This window comes from Hibiscus syriacus, unplaced genomic scaffold (assembly GCF_006381635.1).
Source record: "Hibiscus syriacus cultivar Baekdansim isolate YM2019G1 unplaced genomic scaffold, ASM638163v2 tig00110474_pilon, whole genome shotgun sequence".
Lineage (NCBI taxonomy): Eukaryota > Viridiplantae > Streptophyta > Magnoliopsida > Malvales > Malvaceae > Hibiscus > Hibiscus syriacus.
This window is the reverse complement of record NW_024062753.1, coordinates 1,062,315-1,074,755: the sequence shown is the minus strand read 5'-3', so window position 1 is coordinate 1,074,755 and position 12,441 is coordinate 1,062,315. Positions and strand designations below refer to the sequence as shown.

At 35.0% G+C, this 12,441-nt stretch overlaps 1 protein-coding gene and 1 pseudogene across 2 annotated transcripts; both read right to left on the bottom strand.

Moving 5' to 3' along the window:
• Positions 1–461: 461 nt before the first annotated feature.
• Positions 462–3,686, bottom strand: LOC120128067 (cold-regulated protein 28-like). Of its 2 annotated transcripts, none has more exons than XM_039145850.1 (4): positions 3,397–3,686; positions 1,526–1,705; positions 1,220–1,433; positions 462–910 (listed from the first exon to the last, which is right to left on the bottom strand). In XM_039145850.1, the coding sequence occupies exons 1-4, from the start codon at positions 3,547–3,549 to the stop codon at positions 843–845; spliced, it is 615 nt and encodes a 204-aa protein (XP_039001781.1). In that variant the 5' UTR covers positions 3,550–3,686; the 3' UTR covers positions 462–842. The 2 variants fall into 2 exon arrangements, with proteins under 2 accessions (XP_039001781.1, XP_039001782.1); XM_039145851.1 differs by having other exon boundaries at positions 1,526–1,702.
• Positions 3,687–8,309: 4,623 nt separating this feature from the next.
• Positions 8,310–11,658, bottom strand: LOC120128064 (annotated as a pseudogene).
• Between the last annotated feature and the right edge of the window lie 783 nt (positions 11,659–12,441).

The window sequence follows — 12,441 nt, the reverse complement described above, 5'->3', positions numbered from 1 at the left end:
AACAATCTTTCCTCTCTTCTCTCTCTCAATGCATTAGGGAGCGATGGGCTCCGGTTTATGGCTTCGGCTGACGACTAGCCGTTGCGGTGGAGGGAGTTAGTTAGGTGTGGCGGAAAGGAGTTAATAAAACACGGAACTCTCTCTCCATATCAACTGGTCATCCGCGCCAATTTGTTTGTACAATGGCAGTTGGAAATTGGAATAACATATCAGCAGCATGGTGCTTATTATTATTACACAAATTTTAATTAAATAAATCAGATAAGCTAAGACCGAGCAAGGGCGTTATGTAAAATCTTAAAGTTCATATATAAAATTTTATCATTCCATCTATGATTATTTATAAAAATAATTTTTAATGAATAAGATAATAATATTTTATATATAAAAAAAGAAGCTGAAAAAGAACTATAGGGACGAGAGATATTCTCATGGACATTCAAAATAAAATGAAAATACGATGTATCGGAATAGCCTAATCTTTTACACATATCATAAACTTCATATACCCGGCAGAAGATAACTTAGCATGCAAGTTAGGCATAGAGGAGCTCACAGCTCGGATCTAATAATAGAGGACAAAAAAGACAAAAGAATTCCATCTATATCTATACCAAATCTTCTAACTGCAAAATCACCATGTTTTCTCCATCCATTTGTATTTGCGTTCTTCATGAAAAGAGCACCGGGTGAGAACTTGCCGAATTTCTCTCACGGCCAAATATATGTATCATTGATCTTTATTTTCGATTCATTAGTCGAAAGTCGACTCTTCTTTAGAAAGTATTGAACGTTGGACTTTCGGTAGATGAAGCATCATATATTGTGTTCATCTTCGAGCGTTACACCCTAGAGACACAACTGGTCTTTTCTCTTTGGTCTTCATCGACAAAATTCTGATCCGAAACCACTATTAAAGACCAAATACTTCTGTTAAATAAAAAATACAGCCACCATTCCACGTTTGACTCGAGAAAAAATATAAAATTTCTCTCCACAAAAAGGCTCATTCAAACAAATATTCACATCATAAGCATACGTGGAGAAGAAAACATTTCTGTTTACATAAATCTCTACGAAGATTATGCATGTACCTGGGAAAGTGCAATGCATAAGTTAAAAGTATACACCGGTTAGCATGGAATGGAGAAACTCATAAAGAAATGAATGAAGGTAATAGGAAGAGGAAATTTTTCTTGCAGATTGAGGCCAGATTTACCAGTGGTGCAGCCACCTAAGGACATGTCACTTCTCGAGTACGTTCCACCATCGGCAACCAAAGTTTCTCTTGAAAGAGAAAATGTTTTTGAGCTTCTTTTGCCTTCAGACGTAAAATGATGTAACAGACTTTCCCGGTTACCTCTAGAATCAGCAGTGCTGTCCAACAACGGGTCATAGCTCTTCTGGTAGCGGCCACCTTGTAGAGCCAAAAACTGAAAAGAGAATTGAGATAACTTACTGAAGCAAGGAAAATAATTAAGGTGAAACCATAAGGTGAAGATGAAAAACAGAGTAAGTTTCTGACCTGATGAGAAGAATTATGTACTTCGGCACAGAATTGAGTTGGACATGGCTCCCACATTTCCTCTCGTGGGTGACAGCCTCGCAAACTATTAGAATAATGCAACTGCTTAACAAATGATGCCTCTAAGAACCCAAGATACGAATCGTGCTTCTTGTTTGTCCAAACCATAGTTTCACCCTGCTAAAAAATATAAAACGACCATAAAGTGGTAAATAAACCACCAAATATTTCAAATAGCTGAAGGCTTATTCTGTTAGGTTCTACCTAATCTCCCCACCTTTTTATATTTCTTGGGTAGAATTTATCAACGAAAATAGAAGGAAAATGTGCCCGACAAAACTTTAATCAATGTTGGAAGACCCTTAATGGAGGTGTTGTACTTAAATAGAGGCAACTGGAGCATGCTGAAATTCTACAGAGAACTAGATCCCAATGGTCATAAAAAAGATAATACATTATACGTACACACATTCTCCTCCTCAAAAGGCCAAACAATAGATCTCCATAATAGCACAATGACCCATGGAAAAAACAAAGGGAAGAAACTAATATGTGATAACTCAAGTAAAAAAATAATAATAATCAATTAATCCAACTGAAAACTATCTTCTTCCATTTAAGGGTCTTTGAGTTATTTCACAAATCTTGCATTCAACCTCAGTATATCTTCAATATTCATATAGCATGTTAAACAAGAATATGGGACTATTCCAGATCATTCATCCAACCTTTGGTCTCAATCCACCATTTTATACTTTAATAAAGCTTCTAAAACATAAAAGAACAGAATGGCATATTATAAATAGTATAAAAACCCAGCAATGAACAATGATGTAGCCAATTCCATTTATATAAAGTGAGAAATATAAGTCATAACCAGCATCCTCTATTAACTTTTTTTAGAAATTCAATCATCTTTTAGAAGAAGAAAAAAATGAAGTACAAATTGGCAAGCTAAGTCACCTCGAGTACCATATCATCAGGTTTTGAGCATGCATGTAGAGGGAATGAATGGTGCAATGTTCTCTTCGGCTCTATTTTGTGCAATAGAAATCAGAGACATTGATAGTGAACCCTTGTTTTGAGCTTGCGGTGGTTATTTTTGCTGGCAATTCGTTGAAATTATATCTCATTTTCCATTAATACTGGAAACAAAAATTCTTCTAAATATTTAAGGAGTTGCTTCCCCACAAACAAATCAAGAAGGTACAAACGAGTAAATGAAAAATAAAAACTTTTGCTCTATGATTGTAAGTTAAGAGTATGTTTCATAATGCAATATCTAAATCCATAGTGTCCATTTATTTAGAACTACAAGATTTTGCAATAACAATGCCCCGTTAAACAATTGATTCAAACAAACAGCGCTTACTAGGCGCTAAATAAAGAAATCAGTCATAATTTTACTGTGAACTTTCATTTCTCTACTCCAAAAAACTAAATCGTGTCAATTTATCAAGCTATATAACAACTGAGATTCTCATACAAAGATCTGTAGATGCACAACGGAAAACTTGCAAAACAAAAATTATTTATTAGTCTTCGTTTTTAACAACAAAACATCATTAACTGCAAAAATGAAAATGGAAAATAAATAAAAATAAAAACATCATTATCACGCTATCCTATAATCAGCATCAGCATCTAAAATGAAGGAACTCTATTTCTCTCTATTGTTCCTTTATAACTGCAAATCAAGCCGCCATTTTTCAGAAAAATAAAAGAACATAAACAATTTTTCAGCAGTCAAATCATGATATCAACAAAAACTAAACACTAAAAATCATAGACGAAGAACAACACAAACAAAGCTATAATTCAAAGAAAAAAGTTCAGTTAAAAGAAAAAAGGAAGAAAAAAAAGTAAATTACCGGTGTTGCATTAGCAGTAGGATCTCGGAAGCTCTCAATGGTTACACCAGAGGCGGATGATTCCGAGTTCGTCTGAGTCAACTCATTGAGACAGGCCAAAGGATCCGGATCCGGAGCCGGAGCAGGAAAATTCAGCCGGAGATTATGTTCCATTGAAGTTTATTTTCCTTTTTTGCTGTGCTTTCAAACCGGAGAATAAGAAAAACGTGAAGATTGTTTAGAATTTAAAGGGAAAATATTCCTTCGAATTGACATAGAAAATAGAGAGAGAGAGAGAGAGAGAGGCGGTGTTGTTGCTAGGGGCGCCAATAAAGGGCTGCAATGCGACGCTTTTAAACGTGTGATTAAATCAGATAAGTGCCACGTAATCAAGAGCGATAATAATATCTTGGGCCAATGTCAGGGAAATTCTGGTGTGCAACGCTTAAAAAATATGAGATTTGATAAATAAGTGATCGGTTAAAATTTATATTAGTTATGTTATATTATTTAACTGAAAATATTATCAAGTACAATAATATATTAAGTATCGCTTATATAATGTAATAGGTAGCGTTTATATAATAAAATAAGCATTTAATCGAAAATATTATCAAATACAATAACATATTAAGTAGCGTTTATATAATAAAATATACATTTAACCGGAAATATTATTAAGTATAATAACATATTAGGTCGCGCTTATATAATGTAATAAGTAGTACTTATATTGACCTATTTTCTAATTAAACCGGTATATTTATACCGATAACATTGTAAATTTATTTATTACATTATAATGATTGGTTTCGATGTTTTTGAGATCGATACAATTTTAAATGTATCGACACTTTATGCGTGCACCTCGTTGGGCATTCATTCTGAAAAAAAGTATCGTCACAAACTTAAAACGTGTCGATGCTTTATGTAGACTTATTTTCTCATAAAATCGGTATATTTTTACCGGGTACATTGTAAATTTACATATTACATTGTAATTATCGGTTTCTATGTTTTTGATATCGATACTTTTAATAAATGTATCGATACTTTGTGCGTGCACCTCGTTTGACATTCATTCTGGACAAAATGTATCGACACTTTTTAAATTTGTGTCGATACATTATGTTGACATATTCTATTATAAAACTGATATATTTATACCGTTTACATTATAAATTTACCTATTACATTATAATTATCAGTTTCGTGTTTTTGGGTCGATACTTTTAGAAAATGTATCGACATATATATTTATCTATTCTCTCATTAAACAGATATATTTTACCTATTACTTTATAATAATTGGATTCGATGTTTTGATGATCGATACTTACAATAAATGTATCGACACTGTTTTGAAAATTTTATGTTTGAGAACTATACTGGACAAAATGATAGAAACAAATCTTTGTGTTTTCTAATTTTGTCATTAAAAAAGTCTATTTTTACCGGTTTTGTTATTGTTGGGCATAAGAAAACCGGTAAAAATTACCTAAAACATTATTATTTATACCTAAAACATTAATGTTTTTTAAAATTTCCGGTAAAATGCCCAACAATAACAAAACCGATAAAAAAACAACAAAACCGGTAGCGCTTTTATCGGTTTTGTTAAGAAACCCGGTAAAATGCCAACATAATAACAAAACCGATAGAAATAATAATATTTTTGATAATTTTTACCGGTTTTGTTATTCACAACAATAACAAAACCGATAGCGCTTTTACCGGTTTTGTTAAGAAACCCGATAAAATACTAAAATAATAACAAATCCAATAGAAATAATAATTTTTTCAATAATTTTTATCGATTTTATTATACACAACAATAAAAAAATTGGTATCACTTTTTTTTTAAGTCATATATTAACGGCAGCACGTGAGCATTTCCCCTAATGTCAACCAGATATTTATTTATTTTCCTTCTCGCATCCAGGGTTAGCTGTTTGCGCGCTTTTAACGGTATATATGGTATGATTTGGAGGGTTGAATTCGGCCATTAGTCCCTAATACTATATACATGTTATATATTTAATCTTTAGATTTTAAAATTTTAATTAAAATGACAATTATTAAATTTTAAAATCAAATTATGTTATTAATTTTTGCTATTTATATTTTCTAATTTAATTCTTTTTAGAAGTATGTATATAACCGTACTACTACCTTATACCATTTGTGTTAGAATATAAATTTCAAAATTTTAATAGTGTAAGACAAAAATTAATCAAAGTACAATGATTAATACTATAAGAGTTGTTGACATGTGTATTCATACAGTCCAATTCATGCTGTTCTGCTCAGTCTAGTTCGTACTAACACGTGTCTCAAAGTGATGGTGAATCCTATTTCGAACAAAAAGGCCATCGGCGCTCTCACCCGTGGCTCCTGATCAATGACCATTTCAAGCAACATAAGACCCGGTCCACAATCGTTGATAGGCTTAGGGAGAAACCACAATGGATAGTGGGGAAGAGGAAATAAGACAACCGTAAGGGTTCACCCGAGGTAAACATTACCCAAAGACTCCCAACAACCACACTGCCGGCTACTACTTCTCGTCTGTATAGGGATTAATAACAAATTAATTCGCATGTTTCTTAACCTTCTAACTTCAACGTAATTGTCAACTGATATCCATTGTGGTATCCAAGGCATCACACACAAAACACGAAAGCCAGAAGGAAAATATACCAAATTAGTATAGATTCAAGCAATGAGCAAATAATAAGATACACAGGTGCAAAGGTTCAACAAAACAAAATAAAAGAATAAAGCAAAACCAGAAAGCTGCTTCAACCTTTAGGTACTTATTATCTTCATGCAGCAAACGAACAGCAGCTGCAGGGGGATCCTCAAAGATAGATAGCTCCAATTCATCACCATTTGCACTCCTTGTAAGCGCGTCGGCTGCCTTATTACCTTCACGTCGAATATGCTCACTTTCACAACTCAATTACGCTTCCTAAGCTCAGCCTAATGCCAACATTAATGATGAACAACATTGGAATCATTTCGAAGAAAATGGAGAGCTTCCAAACTATCGACTTCAATCACAATAAAGCGAAAACCAGCATCCCAAGCTAACAACAGACCCGTATATGCGCCCCAAATCTCAGCTTCAGTAACCGAACAGACTCCAATGAACTTGGAAAACTCGAACTTCCAAACCCCAAGATTGTCACGAGCCACTCCTCCACACGAAGCGTATCCATCACTTCCTCGGCGAGCACCATCAGTGTTAACCTTGATCCAGTTTTCAGTCGGAGGATACCAATGGGAAGGACCACTAACAACAATGTGCCGCGCTGGAGAGTTAAGTCTTGCATTCCTCCATGGCTTTCAAGGATAACTCCACAAGGTGCCTGCTGCGATCAAGAACACTACCCTCTTTCTCAATGGATTTTTCAAGAACTCTAGCATTTCTCATCAGCCATAAATTCCAAATAATTGAACCAAAAGTAGGTCCCAGTTCTCACTTGGTTTAGCAAACCTTATTGAACCTGTTATGTTTGCTTGCATCCACGCATCAAGGTCTTGGTAGAGAAACGTTGATAACTTGTCAGGTTGTATCAAATCCCTCCACACATGATAAGCAGGAGGACACCTGCGAAGAATGTGGTCAATGTCTTCCACCACGGCACCACAGATTCGACAACTACTATCAAAAGATATGTGGCGTCGAACCCTCTCTCCATTAGTCATAACTCTTTTTCGACAAACAAGCCACATAAAAACTTTAATCCGCGGTAAACCCTCAAAATGTATGAATAGCTTTCCAAACATTGTTAACAGAAACAGCTGGCGTCCCAAGTCGGACAAGACGAATCATTTCTAAATCTGTTTCTAAATTAAAGATTAAAAGAAAATTACACAAGGTAAAACCTCGATCAAGTCAAAATCTACCTCATGTATTATATTTTTGGAGTATTGTTTCTTACTTTTAAGATTTAATTACAAAATAAACGTCTAAATTATTATTGATTTTATATGCTTAATTATTTTTTTTTTTATCAAAATACGGGTCTTATATTTTATTATGTTTCCAGTTTTAGATTTAACATTAGGAAATCGTCTAATAAATACATGATATGTAACACCTTCATTCTCAATTTTTCTTTTTATAAATATTGGTAACCTCAAGTCCCAAAAATTAATACTTAATATTTTGATGGTTCAAATTCATCTATTTGCAAGTAAAATCAAAATCTCAACTACTAAAAATCCGTCCATTTCACTTGTAATAATAAATTTGATTTAAAAAAGTTAAAAAGCATAAAAAGCATTCATTAATGAAAGATAGTGATTTTTTAATCGGTGATTTGAAAATAATTATGAAATGAAATTTTAAATACTTATTTTGATAAAAAAAAAATTAAAATACCTAATGTCAATAAAAGATATACTTTGGACACTTAACTTACAAATAAGCCTATTTTTAGGCTCAAGAACGAGTCCCATCTCCTTTTGATTGAAGCTACCGTTCTTCCGGGGTTCGACTCCCGGCCTGAGCTGCCATCTCTTTCTTTCTATTGGTCAAAAGGCATTTCATCAGCACTAGTTGCGCGAGAAAAGGCATTAGACAAGGAAAAAATCTTCTTCTAAAATCAATACGTGGGAGCACTCATTCGATAACACGTGAAATATATACGAATATGATATGAACAAAACATTAATGCAACCAAAACAGAAGTGATCAAAATCTCATCCAGCTTGATGAGACCGGAATTTTTTTTACCCAAAGTCACAAAATAATCAATTCAATACAAAGAAAATGATGGAAGACAATGAAAGTGCCATAATCCGAGTCACCCCAAAAAAACTCGAAAAAAAACTTGAACCAAAACCGCATACCTGACTAAATATGCAACTCATTGGAACTCGTTAAAGGCAACACTAAGATGTTTACTCATATTATAGTATCGAACTCAAGGGACAATGTTATCAATTTATGATAATGAAGCCAGCTGATCAGCCGCACCACCACTCTGCTGCATCTGAGCAACAGTTCGGAGAACGTCCATAGCTTCCACAACCTTGGCTTTCAGAGCTTCTGGTGACTCGAGCAAATGCAAAACCTCCGTCTGGTCCATCTCAAGGAGCATCCCGGTTACTTTAGCTGCTGTTTCAGGCTCAACCTGTTCAACAACTAGATAGAGATTCTCCCCCAGCATCTACACATTCATAGAATTTAAAATTTTCGGTTAACTTGAATAATGCAAGCTAAGCATTTTTGGAAACTTATACTGAAACATTTTAAAGAATTAAATAAATAAACAACAAAGCGGAGTTTTTCTAACCCGTTTCACCAAACCATTAGTATAAGATGGAAATTAACTTTTACAAAGAAAGTTTGTGTAACTAACCATTTTAACATTATCAAAAGGCCTCGTGTTATGCTACAAGTATAACTAGACTTGGACAGCAGAAATATACAAAACATAAAATAATAAACATGTCAAACAAAGCAGTGCATACTGTTCTTTGCTGTTCCAGAGTAGCATTTGCAAGAGCCGAGGCCAACGCCCCTATTGGAATCGGCTGAGAAAGTGATGCATCGCGCATTGGCATGCCACCAATGTCATACGGAACAGAGAGCATGCCACCAGTAGGCACTGAACCATCAGATCGCCCTGGCGGATAGCGATAGACCCGTCCTCGGGGTAACATCTGTCATTAAGTGAACCATCAGAGGAAGTATTAACAAATATGAACATATTTATCAAAGATCTTAGAAAATCCAAGGAATGATAAGACAAAACCTGCTGCTACATTAATGGAACCGGTTGCTGATTTTGTTGAATGGCCCCACCACTTCTGCCGTTAGGACGCTGACCCTGCTGACCTTTTCTGAACCATTGGTACATAGAAATTAGGCATCGGGGCCCCACCAGGCCTCATACCTGGGTCAAGCTGCTGCTGATATCCAAATCCGGGCTGACAGAAGAAACATCCACAAGCAAGATCAGAAATTTCTAAACCAGGTGTACAAAATAATATTACATGCAAAAATTCAAGAAGTCAAAATATACCTCATATGACTAACAATGCAAGGAATTAAAACGTAAAATAAATAGTTACCTGTGGAGGAAAAATGGTCTGAGGTCCTTGACCTTAGAATATTTGCTGTCCTAGACTTGGACGACGAGGTGAGTACATTGGCATACGTGGTGCAGCTGAAGGTCCCATTGCAAGTGATCGCATTTGAGAAAATTGAGCCTGTAAAAAGGGGTAGCACGTGTTTTATCAAGAATCAAAACCATCTTTTTGCCTCATTACAGCTCAGTCAAAGCTCAAAGAAAATATTGAGGGAACACACCTGCAACCTGGCTCGCCTTTCCTCCTTCCTTTGAGCTAATTCAACATATAGAGGTTTGCTGATAACCATTTTGCCATTCATCTCAGAGAGATGTCATATAAATGGAAACCGTTAGTCTATGTTACTCAAACCAGGGTGTATACAACAAGGGTATGGTCAGATTTGCCCAAGTTTTAGCAAGTATTTAGAGGATTCTCTAAGGTCATATCCCCATAGCCAAAGTCTGACACGGATACAAGTAGTAAAAAGAAAAACCCGACCAAAATATCCATTAGCTTAAGAAACGATCATGAGAGTAAATACAACATCGTAGACCTACAGCTCGAGATGCTTCTTCTGGAGTTGAAAAAGCAACAAACCCAGATCCTTTACTTATTCCACTAGGGTCTCGCATTACCTGTTACATTTAAAAATATACTTCGGCCTAGCCAACTGATACCAGAATCAATATGAAACTCCACTATTCTAGAAAACATGCTAACCAACCTTGCATGACGTTATGATACCATACAGAGAGAATAACTCTTCAAGTTTTTCATCAGTTATGCTGTCATCCAAATTCGTAATATACAAGTTTGCTCCTTGAAATTTATCTGCTGCCTCTTTCATCGTCTGCTCAAAATTTCAAATTGAAGCTTCAGTTCAGCCTCCCTCTCAGAATTCATTTTAGCTTTCCCGACATACCACTCTTCATCATCAAATTTCTTTCCATTGAGGGACTCAACAGCTCTAGCAGCGTCATCGGCGATTTCAAAGTTGATAAATCCAAAGCCCTTGCATTTCCCATCGGATCCCCACATCACCACAACACTAGTTATAGTACCGAATTCGCCAAAAAATTTCTTCAAATCTTCATCACTTATTGATCCAAGAGATTCTTTACATAGACATTGTTAAATTTAGTCTTCTCAATAGAAGCGCCTCTTTCCTATTTGCGAACAAAGGGGCCAACATAGACTTGCTTTTCATTCAATAGCATTCCATTCAACTTCTGGATTGCTTTTTGGGCAGAATCCTCATTGTCAAATTGCACAAAGCCTTAACCTTTTGACTGGACAGAAGAATCAGTGGCTATCTTACAAGATAGAATGTTTCCAAATGTCGAAAACGTATTGAGCAAAGCTCTGTGATCAATTCCCTTATCTAAATTCTGGCAGATTCAACATGTCCGAAAAAATAACATTGAAAAAGAAATTATGAATTTGTGAAACACAGATTTTTAACCCAGATGATAGTCAAATTATTGTTACCTTCATAAATATATTCCCCGTTCCACTTTTACGGAGATTGGGATCGCGGTTGGAATACATAATCCGGATATTCCATTCGAAGGGGTAAAGTTCAGAAGCTCCAATGCCCTTGCAGCTGTTAAGTAAACAAAACAGGTCATGCAGAATAAATAGCAAACATTATTTTTTACACTGGCGAATTTGGAACCTCTATAGAATTTGGGAATTTGAAATTCTTATTTTTACACCTTTCAAAATATGAAATCATGTTAAATCTTTAATGATAAATTTATGCATAATGAATGTATTCCATTCTCACAATCATGTTAAATCTTTAAATCATTAATCAATTATATTGATCAAATATAGAAAATGATCAAAGCAACATTTCAATATTAAACAAGGCAAATAAACAAAGGCATTCGCAAAAAAAATTGAAAACTCACCATCTTGAGGATTGCAATAGTTGACATGGCCGTAACCAAGGGACATTCGGGTCGACATAACTCTACAAACTCGAACCGTAAGGATTGGACCCATTTGAGAGAAATAGAGCTGAGTTTCAGTCACACTATAATCCAAATCCCCAACATAAAGCGAAATCGTCGTCATGTATTGCTGGTTATTCCCTGCTCCAGTTCCATTGTTAATACTCCCATTTCGTGCTTGAACTTGAACCTGAGCCATCCCCTAAAACAAACTCCTAAAACCTCAAGTGCTTTGATAAACCTCAAGTGTTTTATAGTCATATTGATGGGTAGACGTAGGATTGAGTAACGAAACCGAGAAAATCGAAAAATCGACACGAATCGAGTTAAATGGTTCGGTTCGGGTTGACTTTAAACGGTTCGATTTAAAGGTTTTATTTTTTTGATTCGGTTCGGGTTTTTCATATGGAACCCATTTGTTCCATATTGAACCGAATAGGCAATTTTTGTAAAAAAAATTATAGTTTCAAGTGATTTTTTTTATTGAAAAACCGATAAACCAAACCGAAAAACCCGAACCGTTAAAAAAATCGAACCGAACCAAAAAAACCGATTTCGATTTTTTCGGTTTTTTAACTATTCAGTTTCGGTTTAAATATTGAAAATCCGTTTATTTCGGTTCGGTTCAATTGTTGATAAAAAACCAAACCGAACCGAACCGAATACACCCGTAGACGTATAGAGGAGTTTAATTGATATGAGAGTGATATTTTGATATTTTATTTAAAATATAAACTATAATTTAAGGATGTACAGTCCAATTAAATCTTCCGTTAATAATTTAAGGGTAAAGTATAGCAATTGTCATTGAACTTTTCTGAAACGTTCATTTAGGTCCCCCAACTTTTAAAACTTGCAATACAGTCTCCCAACATTTAGTCCGTTTGCAATATGGTCCCGACGTTACACTGCCATTAGAAGACGCTGACGTGGCAGTGAGATCAACGTTTGCAGCTATGAAAATTAGGGTAAATTATATAAATGGTCACAGAACTTTTTAGGTGCTTACATTTAGGTCCCCCAA